General features: G+C 38.4%; 1 protein-coding gene across 12 annotated transcripts in view; it reads left to right on the forward strand.

Moving 5' to 3' along the window:
- TJP1 (tight junction protein 1) overlaps positions 1-16,915 on the forward strand; it is a 190,405-nt gene that overhangs the window by 165,804 nt on the left and 7,686 nt on the right. For 5 of the 12 annotated variants that reach the window (XM_042039671.1, XM_042039673.1, XM_042039670.1 and 2 more), the window contains 16 exons: positions 1,486-1,591; positions 2,417-2,567; positions 3,087-3,195; positions 3,764-3,983; positions 4,390-4,574; positions 4,710-4,805; positions 5,230-5,312; positions 6,353-6,563; positions 7,106-7,206; positions 8,139-8,492; positions 8,906-9,157; positions 9,904-10,803; positions 11,133-11,227; positions 11,736-11,960; positions 15,672-15,722; positions 16,481-16,656. In XM_042039671.1, the coding sequence (XP_041895605.1) occupies positions 1,486-1,591; positions 2,417-2,567; positions 3,087-3,195; positions 3,764-3,983; positions 4,390-4,574; positions 4,710-4,805; positions 5,230-5,312; positions 6,353-6,563; positions 7,106-7,206; positions 8,139-8,492; positions 8,906-9,157; positions 9,904-10,803; positions 11,133-11,227; positions 11,736-11,960; positions 15,672-15,722; positions 16,481-16,656 (3,315 nt within the window). The remainder of the gene's footprint in view (positions 1-1,485; positions 1,592-2,416; positions 2,568-3,086; positions 3,196-3,763; positions 3,984-4,389; positions 4,575-4,709; positions 4,806-5,229; positions 5,313-6,352; positions 6,564-7,105; positions 7,207-8,138; positions 8,493-8,905; positions 9,158-9,903; positions 10,804-11,132; positions 11,228-11,735; positions 11,961-15,671; positions 15,723-16,480; positions 16,657-16,915) is intronic. The other 7 variants (XM_042039681.1, XM_042039672.1, XM_042039678.1 and 4 more) reach the window with 3 other exon arrangements.

The raw sequence follows: 16,915 nt of genomic DNA on the forward strand, positions 1-16,915 counted from the left end.
GAGGTGACCTTTTACAGCAGTGTTATGAAGAGAGGCAAATGAAGTAATTTATATTTGCCAAGACGGAAAAGGATGTGGTAATGAGATTAGAAAGATGAATTCTGCATTTCTGTAAGATACTGAAGATTAGTGATTGGCATAATACAAATCCAGTCAAATAGGAGACCTTTAAGATGGTTCTTAATCCAAAACAATGTACTGATAACTGGTCTGAGGGACTAGCAAGCAAGTGATAGTGTGGGGATTTTGTTGCTTGGTGGCGAAGGAGCAGTGTTTTATTCCTGCATGAATGGGAAGAGGCACATGGGGATACTTGGTTTGGGTGGAAGGAGTTGTAGGCCAGTACATAAAGCTAATATTTAAATTAATGTCTGCAGGTAAAATTAACTGCCATAATATATAGTCTGAGATAAAGAAGTGTAGCAAAGGGCATAAACTTTAATAGCCTCACAGAAAGCTCTAGGGAAATGAGGATCTAAGACTGTAATGAAAATGTTAGAGAGGTTGTTGGCAGAATCTATGACAGTTTGCTGCTTAGACTAAGGGCAAGGGCAAGATGACTGTCACAACTGATTGTGTCAAAGAAGGGTGGGAGAAGAGTATTGGTTTGGAGGGATCCATCAGAGGCTTAGCCTAGGAAGGGTTCTTTAAAGACTTACAGGAAAATACTGTGTTACTCTGTGGGAAGGACCAGAGTCATGTTAGAAAAAGGTATAATTACCCAATTGTTTCCTGAAATTCCCAATTTCAAACTAGTCTGTTCAGTGATTTGAAGGGAAGATGACACACTTGTTGGTAAGATCAGGAGTATTAGACTAGTTCAAAGTCAGCCTTTTTTGAAATCAAATGTTTTCCAGTGTGCAAAGATAAGCCTTACATATAAATTCTTGTAACATGACCAAGCCTGTATCAGAGAAGAGCCCCTACTAGTGCTCGTTGCTGAGGGAAGCCTGCAGTGCAGTAACTCCAGAGAAGCTCTGCAGCAAAGCCATAGTAAGTGCATAGCTCTAAGGACCACCAACTGAACCTCAAGGTATGTACAGTAGATTGAGGTTTTATGGTATTTTCATTTCAAAAATTAAATTCTTGAGTGAAGAGAACCAATGGAAAATGAAGAAGTTAGGTCAGAGAAATCAAGGTTAGAAACAGGAAACAGTTTCTAATTGGTTGAGAGTGGTCTTGGGAGCACGAAGCCTTTTAGTTCTTATAGTTTTGCAGTGTTCAGAGTACTTAATGAAGTACAAAGGAAGTTTGGGAATCTTCACTGAAGTAGTAATTAGGCCAGTAATCACACTGCTCTGAATGGCATGATGAGAGTATCTTCTGTTGCTGTGAGTTTTCTAGTATTTCACTTTTAAATGGGTCTAAGTGGGGTAGAGGAAGGCTACTGAAGAAGTCATTAACTAAGTCTTAGCTAAGTTAAACTTCACATTTTCATCTTTAAATGACCAAATGGACATTGGAACTCTTTTGGTATTTTAATAGAACCAAAGCCAGTGTATGCACAAGGAGGTCAGCCAGATGTGGATTTACCAGTCAGTCCATCTGATGGTCCTTTACCCAATTCAACCCATGAAGATGGAATGCTTCGGTAATGTATCTCTGAACTCTATTTGAACCTGCCTGCTCCTTGAGCAAACCAAACTTTTATCCAGGGTGCTCAGTAACGTCTATATGTGCTCTCATGTCATGTCCAGTATCCTGTCCTCACCCTTCTGTTCACAAATAATAGAATGGAGACAGGATTTATTCCTGAACCTTGTTGGCACTTACATTGTGTAACATACTATTTTAAAGTCTATTAATTTATGTGGAAATTAGCACTTAGAATAATCAACAGGTGAAAAGGATTTGCTGGGTTTCTCTCTCCCTGGGCACTCTCACCCCTCCTTTCCTGTCCCCATCTCCAAAGAGAGGAAAGCTACTGTAGTATATTATTTACCCTTCATAATAATTGGAGAGTAATGAATAAAGGTTACTGCAGAAATGTGCAATGTCCCAACATGGAAATAAGTCTACTTCAACTGGGATCTCCCTTATGGACATCAGTGTACATGAGAATAGATTCTAGTTTGGTTTCACCTCAAATTCATTTTGATCTCTTCAGAGCCAAAATAGATCTGTATGCCAGCACAGCTCTTTAAAAGGAAGAATGTTTTTGGAAGAGAGTGTCAGTGTGTCACATAAACACTGTGAGTGTAAGACAAACCATTCTAAACATGTACATGCAGGTGGGTTATTTTGGAGTGCTGCTATTGAGCATGTTGTAAAGCTGCAGCTGATGAGCAGATAATGGTATATATAGCAAAATATTCACTAATTGACTAATGGACAGATTACTTCTTTGCATGTTTCAAATTTACTAGAATATTTTATGCTATTACACCTGTAAGTGGAATATTTTCTAAATTTCTAGGCCAAGCATGAAACTGGTAAAATTCAGAAAAGGAGATAGTGTGGGCTTGCGACTAGCAGGTGGCAACGATGTTGGCATATTTGTAGCTGGTGTTCTGGAAGACAGCCCTGCAGCAAAAGAAGGATTAGAGGAAGGGGACCAGATTCTCAGGGTATGTCAAAACCATTAACATTACAAATGTTTTGTTGTACCAAAGTAGGTTTTCTTTCTGTAGGATTGAATATATTGCCTTTGTAGTTCATACACTTTTTTCTGTATGTATTTATTAGATTACTTACTAGGAGCAAGATCTCTTTTTACTGTACTGTTGCTAGGAAGGTTAGTAAGTTTTTAACATCAAATTATGTAGACTAATTCAGTCGATAAATTTGTTTGATTTCATGCTGGGTGACTTAAGTTGTCAGAGGGCTCTGTGGGCTGCTGATGTATATAGGTGCTCCCTAGTGAGTATAAAAGGAACAGCTACCTATTATCCTGGAAGCTGTGCTTTTACTGAGAAATAAAGTGAGACTTCAGTGGTACAAGAGGCATCTTGAGATACATGCACTTGGTATGTATGAAATTGAGTAAGAAAAAAATCATAGCAATAGATTCAGGTTTTCTATTGTATAATTAAATCTCTGTAATAATGTCATATGCTAAATCAAACTGATTGCTTCATTGATACCAGGTAAATAATGTAGACTTCACAAATATCATCAGAGAAGAAGCTGTCCTTTTTTTGCTTGATCTTCCTAAAGGTGAAGAAGTAACCATTTTGGCACAGAAGAAAAAAGATGGTAAATATTTGTATATTGAAAGTGATGTAGTAGACTGCTTGGAACAGCATTAAAAAGTCTAATGAACAATAACTAACTGCTGGCTTGCAGGAAATTGGCACCTTAGACTATTAAGTTCTTTTGGCTTTGGGATAGGTGGTTACTGCAAATGGAGTAGAGATTGATATGGTGCCAGTATACACACACTCCCACCCCCCTAAACAAACAAACAAAATCCCAAATAAAAAACACCTCTTCAGAAATAACCCCTTCCATCTAAGTAAAGTCTTCGCATTATTCTTGGAGGAAGTAGAAGAGTCAGTTGTAGTTACACCATTGAAAATGATTGATTATGCTTGATTGATTTTTGACTATAAAAGTTGAATTTGTTAGTAGAGTTTACTATAAATAGTTATGCTGCTTAAAATAGAGCAGCTCTGAGACATTATGGCTTCTTGAAGTAATGTTGCATATTTAGAACAAGGAGAATTAAGGTGAGGCATTGCTTCTTGTAATTCTTGTGAGTGTTATAACATCACTTGAACTTGTGTATCACTTGATAGTTTGGAATTTCTTTTCCTTTTTTCAGTTTATCGTCGTATTGTTGAGTCTGATGTAGGGGATTCTTTCTATATCAGAACTCATTTTGAATACGAGAAGGAATCTCCTTATGGACTAAGTTTCAATAAAGGTGAAGTGTTCCGGGTGGTGGATACCCTGTACAATGGCAAACTGGGTTCATGGCTGGCCATTCGAATTGGGAAGAATCATAAGGAAGTGGAAAGAGGTATCATACCTAACAAAAACAGGTACGATCTTGCAGTACTTAAATTGCTGATTCAAACCCACAATTTTAAATTGTATCTGTATAGTGAATGATTGGACTTCCCTGCAGGACAAAAGTTTATAGAACTGGTTCAGTAAAAAAAAAGTGACAAAGTGTTAAAACATACTGAAGTAAAAGATGTGATCTATGGATTTGCTTTTGACTCTGCACAGTCCATGAATAAACCTTCCTTTCAATACAAGAGACAAGAATATAATAAGTTTTAGAAATGTGATACCAGGCTCAGTAGTTGTCTTGTAGTTCTTAATACAGAAACAACAAAAGCTTGGTTCAGCCAGTGGTAGTGGTTTTTTGAGCGTGTAAGCTTGCAAGTCAGGCATTATTTCAGAAGCTGACTTCTTGGTAACTGGGATTTGTTGTCACCTTAGAGCTGAGCAGCTGGCTAGTGTACAGTACACGCTTCCAAAGACAGCAGGAGGAGATCGAGCAGACTTTTGGAGATTCCGAGGCTTGCGGAGCTCAAAAAGAAATCTCCGGAAAAGTAGAGAAGATCTTTCTGCCCAACCTGTTCAGACGAAATTTCCTGCGTATGAAAGAGTTGTTCTTCGGGAAGGTATGTCTTTACTCTTACTGGTGCACGTTACAGGTTTGTGTGGTTTGGTTTGAAAAAGCCAATGTAGTTAAGAGTATCTTGCATTTGGTTTAATCAATTGATATATCTTGACTTTTCTTTTTCCTTCAATTCTAGCTGGGTTTCTCAGACCTGTAACTATTTTTGGTCCAATAGCTGATGTTGCACGGGAGAAACTTGCTAGAGAAGAACCAGATATCTTTCAAATTGCAAGTAAGTGGGAGATCAGGTTTTTCTGCAGTTAGGAAATAGTCGGCTTTCTTTGGCTAGATAGTTTCTACATTATTACTTTAGTTAATGTATTTAACAAGACATTGACAATATAAAGGAACAGACTAAATGTGAAGTTCTTCCACTACATTGCTGCTGATAATTCTCTGAAGAAATATTAGTTCTATTTATAGCCACCTCAAATTTCATTTTAATTCTGTACCTTATCCTGTTTCTAAGTGCTTTTTTAAAGATGTGATTTTTATGGCCAAAATGGTGGGTAGACTTTCATGTATTATATGTAATCAGAAGTGTCTTCAAGATGAATTGACAACTTGAGCTATGAAATGGTTTGTTTTATCTTAATAAGGGAATGTAGAATATGTTGTAAATTTACAATAGATTTTTACTGTGTCCTCTTTACCAGAAAGTGAACCAAGAGATGCTGGTACTGACCAACGTAGTTCTGGCATTATTCGTCTCCACACTATAAAGCAGATAATTGATAGAGTAAGTCTTTTACTGTCACTGGGCTTGTAACACAAGAAGAGTTAAAACCGATAACATGAAGAAAAGTGTTGGGTGTTTTGAATGTAGAATGATAACTTATTGTACTTGCTTTAAGAATAACTTTCTCATCTCTCCATTGGTTAATAAAAAAAAAAACCCACCACCCCTCTTCTTCTCCATATTAATAACTGCAGCCTGGATGTACTCCTAGGCTTTGTTCCAGAGGCTGTTGTCCTCTCTCCATTAAGGCTCTTTTAAGCTGTTTCCTCTTTCATTTAAAGCCATGATGTGACATTGTAGCTAGAAATGGTTGTTTTATTTATGGAGTTGTTGGTTTTCCCCCACCCCAGTGTACAAATTGATCACTTGACATAATTCTTTCGTGTTAGGACTAAGAGAAAGGGTTCTTCCATCTCCCTCCCTTAATCCTTAAAATTTCTAACATTAGTTCATTATAAGAGGCTCACCTTTTTATTTCCTTACTTAAAACCAAACTGGAAGCCTTTCAGATGCTGAAGTATGAGGGGGCAAAAAAGCTCTTAAAGGAGCAAAGTCAATATACTTCATGCCTGTGTGCTTGATTGCGCTGAATGAAAGCTGGCCAAGTTCTGCAGAGTGATTTTTTTCTTTTTTTTTTTTTTTCTTTTTTAAGGAAAATAGAGGTGTGTAATGGGCCTATGTCTTGTGTTTCAGTCTTTGGTTTTTTTCCTATTTACAGAATGTTAATAGGAAACTGCTTATTTTTAGTTCAATATCTGCTTACTTTGTGGAAATTTTAAAAAATAGAGTTAAATATTAAAAGTCCTAGAGTTATACAGTTTGTCCTACAGTTCAAAATGTATATTCCTATTTAGGCTGGTATTGGAGTTGTTTGGTTTTTATTATTCTGTTAATTCAAATAGAGGAGGATTTAAATCAATACTTTGAAACAATGAATTCTGTAAAGGTAATACAAAATCAATTTGTGGAGTATGTTAAAAAAACTTCGTGTAGTACACAAATGATTCACTTTCTTGCCTCTGTCCTTTTTGTCACAACAGGACAAACATGCTTTATTAGACGTCACTCCTAATGCAGTGGACCGTCTGAATTATGCCCAGTGGTATCCTATTGTAGTGTTCCTCAATCCTGATTCTAAGCAGGGAGTAAAGACCATGAGAATGAGGTTGTGCCCAGAATCACGAAAAAGTGCCAGAAAGCTGTATGAAAGAGCTCACAAGCTCCGCAAAAATAATCACCATCTCTTCACAAGTAAGTAATTAGACAGACTGGATTAGAATTTCTGAGAGGGAAGGGGAGGCAAGATGAGAGAAGCTTCTACCTCCAGAATTTTCTGCAAATGGACCAAGTCGAGCAGTGATGGAGTTGCTCAGGCTTCCCCATTCAATAACCAGTAGTTAATTGGTGTGTGCATCATTTGCACATGACTGCACAAATGTAAAGCAATCTGAAACATCAAAATGACATTTCTAATAGATCTTGTGGCTTTGCAGGATCATCAGCGAAAATCAAAACCTGAATAAATAGGAAAATTATGTAACTTTATTGTTTTAGCCTGGCTAAACTCAAGCCTCTCTTTACTCTCAGCTACTGTTAATTCAGTGTTTCCTGTGGGATAAAACATCCCAAAGTACATCAGGCCTTAAGGTTGCTTTGGATACTAATGTTTACATTACTATTTAAATCTCATAGTTTTAACCTACCAGTTTATATTGCTTTTATTACTCATGGTACAGATCCTTCTTTTAGTTCTGCAGAAATCATTAAGTCAGACTAATCTACTGTACTTCTAGCTACCATTAACTTGAATTCAATGAATGAAGGATGGTATGGAGCTCTTAAGGAAGCAATTCAGCAACAACAGAACCAACTAGTGTGGGTTTCAGAAGGAAAGGTAAGAAATAATGTTTGGGGGGAAATGGCAAAACAGTATTCATGAGAGGTTTTCTGTGAAGATCTAAAGCAGTAATGGCTCCTGGTTGTGTGAGCTGCTCAGAACTGATTTGTTGCTTTATTAGAGCACTTACTCTGTTAATGAGAGCTGTATGGTTGCCCTTATGCATGTAGCAGTGTAGTAAGGGAGCATTTGCTCATTGGCACTGTTAACTGGAGGATATATTAATTCTGTGAAGATTTTGTGGGGATTGGATGGGTTTTCATCAAGGGACTTCTGGGTATTTCACTACATGGGTACTCAGGGCTGGGACCGCCTGATGATGGAATGTGTTTTTCATTGTTGTAAAAGCAAGTGGCATATTCACGTTCTCACCTTTCTGAGAACAGTTGTGAGAGAACAGATGTGAAATCACAATTTAGTATTCTGTGTTCCCCACTAAAACTCCACTTATGTTCTCAAGCTGCATGTTACACTATGCACATTAGATCCATCCTCTTGAAGAACTATTATCAAGTGAAGTGCCAACTACAAGCAAGCAAATGATGAATCAGCTATTGCTACAGGTTTCTTAATTAGATCTGAATTAGACCATAGCTCCTTTATATGTATCTGCAAAGTAATGATTCTGCTATCATAATACCACTTTAAAGTGCAGCTCTGTATTTTTCCAAGCACTTTGATATCTGTGGACACTGCGCTATGACACTTACAGTCCTCTGGCCCCTTAGTAAAATGATTCAAAGAGCTAGGCTGCAGAAAAGTGTTTTAGGCTAAGCTTAACATATTCAGTGATGGAAACCTGATTTCTTGTCCCCTGTGATGTTATTGGTACCGAATTTGATAAAACTTGCACGTTTTACATTGCAAGAAAAAGGGTATTCTCTAAAACATATTTCAATAAATGTGTACCCTAATTTTGTTTGCCACAGGCAGATGGTGCTACAAGTGATGATCTTGATTTACACGATGACCGCCTTTCTTACCTCTCCGCTCCTGGCAGTGAGTATTCCATGTACAGCACAGACAGCAGACACACGTCTGACTATGAAGACACAGACACAGAAGGGGGTGCTTATACTGATCAAGAACTGGATGAAACTCTGAATGATGAGGTTGGGACTCCTCCTGAATCTGCTATTACACGCTCTTCTGAACCTGTTCGAGAGGATTCTTCTGGAATGCATCATGAGACTCAGACTTATCCTGCTTATGCATCTCAAGCTCAGCCACAGCCAAATCTCAGAATAGACTCTTCAGGATTTAAAGCAACTACTACTCAGCCGGTAAGAAAGTTATTTTATACACTGACTACTATACACTTCAGATTGCAAGTTCTCTTGAACAAAAAATGTCCATTTATGTTCTGCTTACCAGTGTTGTGTGTGCATACAAGAATCTGTCAACAGCAATAATACATTACAATGAATTGGAGAATCAGCTTGCCCTGCCTGTTTTAGTGACTCATTGACAGGAGGGGGATTGAAGTGCCATTCTACTTTGATTAAATGTTTTGCTTTTATAATCCTCAACTTAATGAATTTCTGGAAGTGCTAGTGCATGATACTTTCAGTACATTTCATTCTACATCTAGCTGCATTGGTCAGAGCATCACTTAAATTATTTTAATATAAATCAATCAAAAAGTCATACATTGATTCAATAGCAGTATATTTAAAATATTTTAAACACTTCACAGAAAGCAGAAGCCTCACCTGCAGTCCCTTACCTTTCCCCGTCGCCTGAATCAAACCCTGCAACCTCATCAGCCTCTGCAGTAAATGCTAATGTAAACCTAACTAATGTCAGACTGGAGGAGCCTACTGCTGCTCCTTACAACTCTTACCAACCACAAGCGGGCCCCTTAAGAACACCGAGTACTGAGGGAGCTCATGTAGTACTAAGAGAGCAAGAGCCATCATCCTTATCGCCGCATATAGATCCAGCAAAGGTACCTGTGCCACATTGTTGTGCTGATTTCCTGCTATACATTGAGCTAGCACATGATCTTTGTTTTGCCCTTATGTGAAGAATTCCTGCTAATTTTTTTTTCTTCTAAGAGAATCATGCAGGTTACAAAAACCAGGTCATCTGAATTGCTAAGCATCATGTAATGTTTTGTGTGCATGGCTTCAAACTATCCTTTTCACTTCTCAAAAACATGACATTTTTTACAAGGCTGCATTCTGTATTTTGATTTTACTTATTTATGACTTTCTTAGTGTCAACATTCTCCTGTTAATGAGGCCTTGAGAAAAATCTTACTTCCCGAAAATTTAAATCATGCCAAATTGTTGATCATGAAGTTGAGTCCAGTTTGTTGAGTGACTTTATATACTTCTTCAGCAATGCTAGAACTATCTTAGCATATTTATATATTTCACTTCCACTCTTTCCGCATTCTGAAAAAAAGTGCGTGTGCCCCCCTGAACACCAAACCCCAAACATGAGGCTATTACCTTTGTCTTTCTCTTCTCATCTACTTACATGTTTTTTCTTAAATGTCTGACTAAAAGGGATCTCTTGAATCACCAAGTTCAGCTTTCTCTGGTTGCAAACATCTGCATCAAATTATTCTGCTTTTGAACAAAATTAAAGCCAATATTTAAAGCTTGGGTTTGTTTAAAATAGTACCTTTCAAATGCAGCTGAAGTTACTCTTCATTTTAGCTGAGAAGTGTCTCTCTCTCTCTAACAGGTATACCGAAAGGATCCATACATTAATGAAGAAGCGTCCAGACAAAGCTATGTCTTAAAACAGCCAGCAATTAATCACCCAGTACAGAGACAGGAAAGAGACCCAAATCTGATCTATGAATCCCAGGCTCAGTATGCAGAAAAACAACCGAGTAGGGATTATGAACAGTCAACATATAGGTATGACTCTACAAACTATGTAGATCAATTTTCCCGTGGTTATGACCCTCGCCTACATTATGATGACCGTGTGCCTCCCTATGAGGAGCACTGGACATATTATGAGGAGAAACAGCCCTATAACCAAACAAGGACAGTTTATGAAAACCAGCCTCCTAGGGATCTTGATTCCAGACAAAATCTAGAAGAGAGCACAGAACGCAGCTATTACCCAGCACAACCTCGTTTTGAGGAACCCCCTGCAATGAGCTATGACGGCAGACCTCGCTATGAGCATGCACCCAAAAACTTCAGCTTACCACAAGTGCGATACGAAGATCAACACATGGTTGGATATGACACCCATGGTAGATACAAACCAGAAGCTCAGCCATACCAGTCAGCCATATCTCGATCTCCTGAACCCAAGCAGTACTTTGAACCACATGTAAGGGGCTATGAACAAGGTCCTCCTCAAGCTTATAATGCTAAAGCTGGACAGTATGAGCCTTCTCATAGCACTTCAGGTGTTTCTCTTCCTCCTCCCCCTTCATCACAAACCAAACCAGAAGTTTTGCCTTCTAACAGTAAACCACTGCCTACACCACCGTCTCTAGCTGAGGAAGAAGAAGATCCAGCAATGAAACCACAGTCTGTGCGAAGTAGGGTTAAGATATTTGAAAGGAGAAGATCCCCATCTTTGGAAAAAATTAAGGATACAAGTGATACATCAACTGTCAAGGTACGTCATTTAAGTTTTTTAGTTCCTGCTTTATTGCTTAATGAGATTGCATTGCAAGAAGTAAAATACTGTCTCAGAAAAAAGCTTTACTGCTTGTGAAATACTGCCTTTTAGCAACTTAAATGTGGTATGTTTTAAAAGCAGAAGTTGAACACTTCATGTGGAAACACTGCCGGGGTCTTGCTATACTGAAAACTCCTCTAATTCTTCTTTTCCTAGTATTTGTTTTTTCTTTTGGGGTAAGGGAAGGTAGTCTTAGTTTTCTTAATCATAAAGTGCTTTATCTAAGTGTTGGAATTTAAGAGAATGTTCTGTGCTTTTCATTACAGCCTCCAGAACTAGCACCTAAGCCTGTACTTGCAAGTGTGAGTGGTCCAAAACCAACTTCTCAAAGCCAGTATGAGCATGAGAAAACAACCTACAGGTAGATGCAAAACTGATTAAATTTAGTTTTCAATATGAGTTTAGAGGATTCAGAAACACATTTTAGTGCTTCAAATTGAAAACTGCAGAGAGGAGTTGGAGTGTGTCAGTATGGTTTGTGTGTCAGTAGTAAAGCAGGGCATCAAGTCTGTTCTCATGGGTATGGTTGCTGGGAGGTGGGGGAAAGATATGATGATTTCTCAGCGGTTTTGAGGAAGAAACTTATTAAATGTCTCTGTTCTACTTTTTTCTATCTTTAACTGAGATAAATTAGAAAGCAAAGCAAAAGGGAAAAGGCAAGGTATAAGGGAAATAAGGATTTTCTTTCCTTATGGTGTGTCACAGCTATCTAATTTCCATGCAATGTAGGTAAAAAGGCAAGGTGTGCAGTTATAAGAATTACATATTCATTGCTTTATTACTAGCTAGATTATGAAATAGAATTGTAATTTGGGTACTTATGCTTGTTCAACTGGGCAAGGCAACTGTGTATTATTATTCTTGGTTAGGGCCCCAGAACAACAGAGACCTCAAGTGAAGCCACCTGAAGATATTGTGCGTTCCAATCATTATGATCCTGAGGAGGATGAGGAGTATTACCGGAAGCAGCTCTCCTACTTCGATCGCAGGAGTTTTGAAAATAAGCCATCGGCGCAGGTTCCTGCCAGCCATCACTCTGAGCCCACCAAACCAATACATTCACAGAATCAGCTGAATTTCAGCAATTATTCTAAGTAAGTTTGGGTTGTTTGGTTCTTTTTATTTGAAAAAGAAGGGGGCGCATATAGTACTAAAACAGAAATTCTGCCTGTGTTCAATTGAGTTCCAGGGACTTGTGGTAGTGAAATGAAATTTTGTATTCATGAAGACTTGTTTCTCTGTTTAGGTGTAGCTTTAGTTTAAAAACACATACCATAATGTTTAGTTTTAAACACCACATACCATACATGTGGTGTTTAAAAACACCACAATTTAACTTTTTATTTGGGTAAATTAATCATTTTTGCAGGTATCAGGGCTTCCAACATGTTACTTTAACTTACTACTTACTAGCATACAGTCATAGAGTTTTTGAGGTTGGAAAAGACCACTAAGATCAAGTCCAACCATAACCCAGCACTTAAAAGTAGTCCCTAAGTGCCACATGTACACATCTTTTCACCTCCAGGGATGGTGACTTCTCCAGTTCCCTGGGCAGCCTGTTCCAATGTCTGATAACCCTTTCAGTAAAGAAATATTTCCTAATATCCAACCTAAACTCCCCTGGCACAATTTGAGGTCACTTTCTCTTGTCCTGTCACTTAGAGGCTCACCCCCACCTGGCTACAGTCTCCTTTTAGTGAGTTGCAGACTGATAATGTCTCTCCTGAGCCTCCTCCAGGCTGAGCCCCCCACGCTCCCTCAGCTGCAACTCACGAGACTTTTGCTCCAGACCCTTCTCCAGCTCTGTTGCCCTTCTCTGGACCTGCTCCAGCACCTCAGTGTCCTTCCTGTTATGAGAGGCCCAGAACTGGACACAGTACTCGGGGTGTGGCCTCACCAGTGCCCAGTACTGAGGGACAATCACTGCCCTGGTCCTGTTGTCACAGCATTGCTGGTACAGGCCAGGTGCCATTGGCCTTCTTGGCCACCTGGGCATACCTGGCTCATGTTCAGCTGCTGTTGACCAGCACCTCCAGGGCCTTCTGCAGCTTTCCAGCCCCTCTGCCCCAGCCTGTGGCACTGCAGGGGTTGATGTGAGCCAAGGGCAGGACCCGGCACCTGGACTTGTTGAACCTCATGCAGTTGGCATCAGTCCACTGATCCAGCCTGTCCAGATCCCTCTGCAGAGCTTTCCTACCCTCCAGCGAATCAACACCCTCACTTAATTTGGAGTCACCTGTGAACTTACTGGTGGGGTGCTCTCAATCCCCTCATCAAGATCATTGATTGTGTTCTGTTTATGATCATCTACAGGACATAACAAAGTATTTTCTTAGTCTAATACAGTAGTGCTTACACATCTTTCAAAGGAAAGGTTTTGATTTATTCCGGTTCTTCATGCATTTGTTCTTGTGCACGTTAGCCATGCTTGACATTAGGAAACTGAGCCTTTAGGGAATATTGCTGAGGCCAGAATTTAATCTGTTGATGAAACATCTGTTTCCTGTATTGTTTTGCTTCCTTGATTTGGAACATTTTGATACAGAAATTGTGTGAAAGTTCATACACAGATTTAGCTCAGGTAAAGAGCTGGCTATTTTGGAGGATTCTTACACAAACTTTTTGAATACTCTCCACAGTTACCTAAATTTGTTTTGATTCAAAATGTATCAAGATGTTTGCAGCTGTTACTGTGAAAAGCTATCTTGGCTTGCTGCATGCAGCCTTAAAATTGGGTGTTTTTGAAGGCTTTGGTTGTATTCCTGCTTGAAACATGGACTGTTCCGGTGAAGCTGAAAATCTGGCAGCCTTAATGTAAATGAGATCTTTAGAATGAATTAATAAACTAGCTAGCTGAAGTTTCATAATGTTAAGTATATGTGCAAGGTGTCTTTCATGTACTTGATACACCATGTTCCAGTGCTTGTCTTAAAGGATTTGAGTTGGGACTTGGGAATCCAGTTCTTATTTGTTTGATCATTGTCTGTGATCTTCCAGTGTCTGTCTTTGTGAACAAAGAATATTGGAATATTTGAAAAAGCTTGATAGGTTTTAAAGGTTTCGCTTTTTTTTCCTAATGAAGTCTGTATTGGGTATCTATAACTAGTTCTGATTCTCAGACAGGGATGCTTCTTATCCTTCCTTTTCACTTGCCCAGTGTCTTCTGGTAGAAAGATGAGAGTTTATCTGTTCTGCTCTCTGGGCATCATAGGCACAGACCTAAGAAAACTGTCCTGACTGGCCTCATTGCAGTGATTTTGAAAATTCTTCTCTCACATACAAAACCCAACGTTACCCACAGATGATCCATTTTGGTCTGGCATGGACTGTGTTGCCATTGAAAATGCAAGTCATGCTTTGGGAGAAGCGTTGTGAGCTTTCATCAAGTAATTTGTGAGGATTGTAAAATTCTTCAGGTGGAGAGTGTCATAAGCTTTCATTGTACATTTGTTATTCTGCAGTGTTGTTGTGGTGAAAAGCATGAGACACACAGCTATTGAATTTTTGCTGCAGAACAGCTCATGGTTGAGAGAGATTGTTCCATACTTCTACCTACCACTTCTGTCTGCTGTGACACTTGTATTCTTTGGCTATTCAGTTGTGGTTTTGTTTTGATTGTGAGTTAGTGTATAACTTCAGGGCTTGTACTTATGGGAAGGTGACCTCTTACTGCCACAGAGGAGTAAGATAATACTGGTTTTAAGGCTGACAATTTTGTGTGTCATGTGGGACAAACATGTGTTGTGCTTTTGCTTTGTGAAAGAATGTAACCCTTAACAGGAAGGGATAGACATGGCAAAGAAAATTTGCCCAGGGTAGTCCAGTGCAAATAGACAAATACTAAAATATTAATGTAAATGGGAAGAGATAAACAAGAATGCTGCTCAGTTGGACAGGGCTGCCTCTAGTACACTGCAGTATCCTTGTGTGGAAACACAAACCAACTGCTGCCTTGAGAAAGCATTCGTATTTAGGACTGTCCTTCCACCAGCTTCCACATTTTTCCTGTTACTTGCTCAGTATTAATCTTTTTTTCCCAGTGAATTTCTATGGTAATTGCTATTCTGTGAATAAACTCTCCTAAAAATAAACAGGACTAAATTTGGATTATGCAGGAACTGTTGATTATGCAATCTCTTGCTTCTGAATAATCCGTATAATGTATTCTGGGTACAGAGGACAGATTTTATTTATTCATGAGCAATAGCTACAACTTTCTTAGTGTTAAATATTAATGTGAAGCATCAAATTATGTAAAGTTCTTTGCCACTGAGGAAGTATGGTGACACTACATATTTCTGCCACTACAAATTATTTTACTCTTTTATTTTGTTGGGGGTTTATTTTCATAATTTAGGAAACAGTACAATACAAAACTACTGTCATTCTGTGTATGTTATGACTGAAGAAGTTGTTTCAAACAACTGAGAGATTGTTAGAATATGGGATTTATACTTTGTCTATTTCTTTCAGTGCATTGGCTAACTTTGTTTATACAGATTGTAACAAATGGCTTAGTGTAATCTCATTCTTACTTTTAGTATCTGCCAATACAAGATCTTGACTACCTCCTAATTCACTGACCAAATCTCATATTGAACGTAGTATGTGATCATTGTACATATGCATACGATAAAGGTTTTGTCAGAAACCTCTCTGTGAATAGTGTCTCTTTGTTTCAACAACCTTGTCATATGGAAGCTGCTAGGACTAACATAAAAAGTGTGAAGAAATAATATGCTCAAGATAGAATGACTATTTTCTTTCATTCTTCTATTGCTGTTTGCTTTGCCATCACCTAGATTTCTTGGCTCTTACACTAGCTATGACTACTTGAAAAGGAACATCAAGTGGTAAGACTGTTGTTGATGTGAGGATGTTTTCAGGTGTCCTCTCACTGTTACATTTCATCACGGGCATTATGTGCACTTTAAAATTTGAAATACACAAATTCTGGAAGTAAGTGCAATAAATATATTGCAGTCCAAAATTACAGGTGTTTGTGAAATCAATCATTTTCTGAAATAAGCTTGTGGCTAAATATTTCTAGCATAAGAAAAATGTTTTGAAAATAAGATTCTAAAGTTACATACCCTATGCACATAAAGCTAGTGAAGCTTAAGCTGATTACATTTCTAATTAAGATGGCATTGTTCAAATATGAGGTGTATTTAAAGAAGTTATGCTAGAGTCCGTTGTCCTGTTGGCTAATTATGCTTTTCAAAAACAACCCCAAAAAGAAGTGGATTTACATTTTTACTTTGAAGACCCATGAAATTAGAGAACACTCTTTCATTGAAATTACTCCAAATAAAGTTCAAAAATTAAGATCTAGTAGGCAATTATGCAAATACACCTGAAATGTCATCTGCCTTTTGTTTGCCTTGGTTTGTGTTACTAATCTTCTAAAGGTCAATGTTGTCTGAATCTCTTGTGCTTATCAATAAATGTTTTTATACTTGAGACAGCCTATTCAAGAAAATAATGTTTTAATGTTTATAGGAAGAGATGGAAATCAGGTCATCATAGACGACAAAAAATAGCAGTGAATGCAGGAGCCATAAGGAAACCAAACAGTCAAATGTTTGTTTATTTAATTCTATTTCAACAGGGGGAAACCAACTGATACTGAATCAATGGATAGACCTGTTGGTGAAAAACGCTATGAGCCAATCCCTCAAGTTACAACTCCTCCTCCTGCTCCTTCAGTCCAGTACACACAGCCACAGTCAATTAATAGTCCTGTCCTGTCTCTCCCAGCACACCACAAGCCTGCACTTTCTGAAGGTGAGCAGTTACAAAGCTGACCTTTGTGGGAACAGCTATTGCTTGTTAGGTGCTTGTGCAGTTGCTTCGGCATGTCTACACGGGTAACTATGTTGTTCTCTAACTAAAAGGTGGAAGAATTATTATTGAAAATAGTTTTTTACTGTAGTGAGATTGAGTTTTATGAAATTATTTTGTGATTCTGTCTGAAAGGTAGCTTCCAGGTATTAGTAGTACCTGTAGCTCTCTCAGTTGTCTCAGCAAAGATGAAGTAAAACTC

Source organism: Corvus kubaryi, unplaced genomic scaffold (assembly GCF_017639235.1).
Source record: "Corvus kubaryi isolate FWS band 111438036 unplaced genomic scaffold, C.kubaryi_AGA036_p1.0 37394, whole genome shotgun sequence".
In the NCBI taxonomy this organism is placed as follows: Eukaryota; Metazoa; Chordata; class Aves; order Passeriformes; family Corvidae; genus Corvus; species Corvus kubaryi.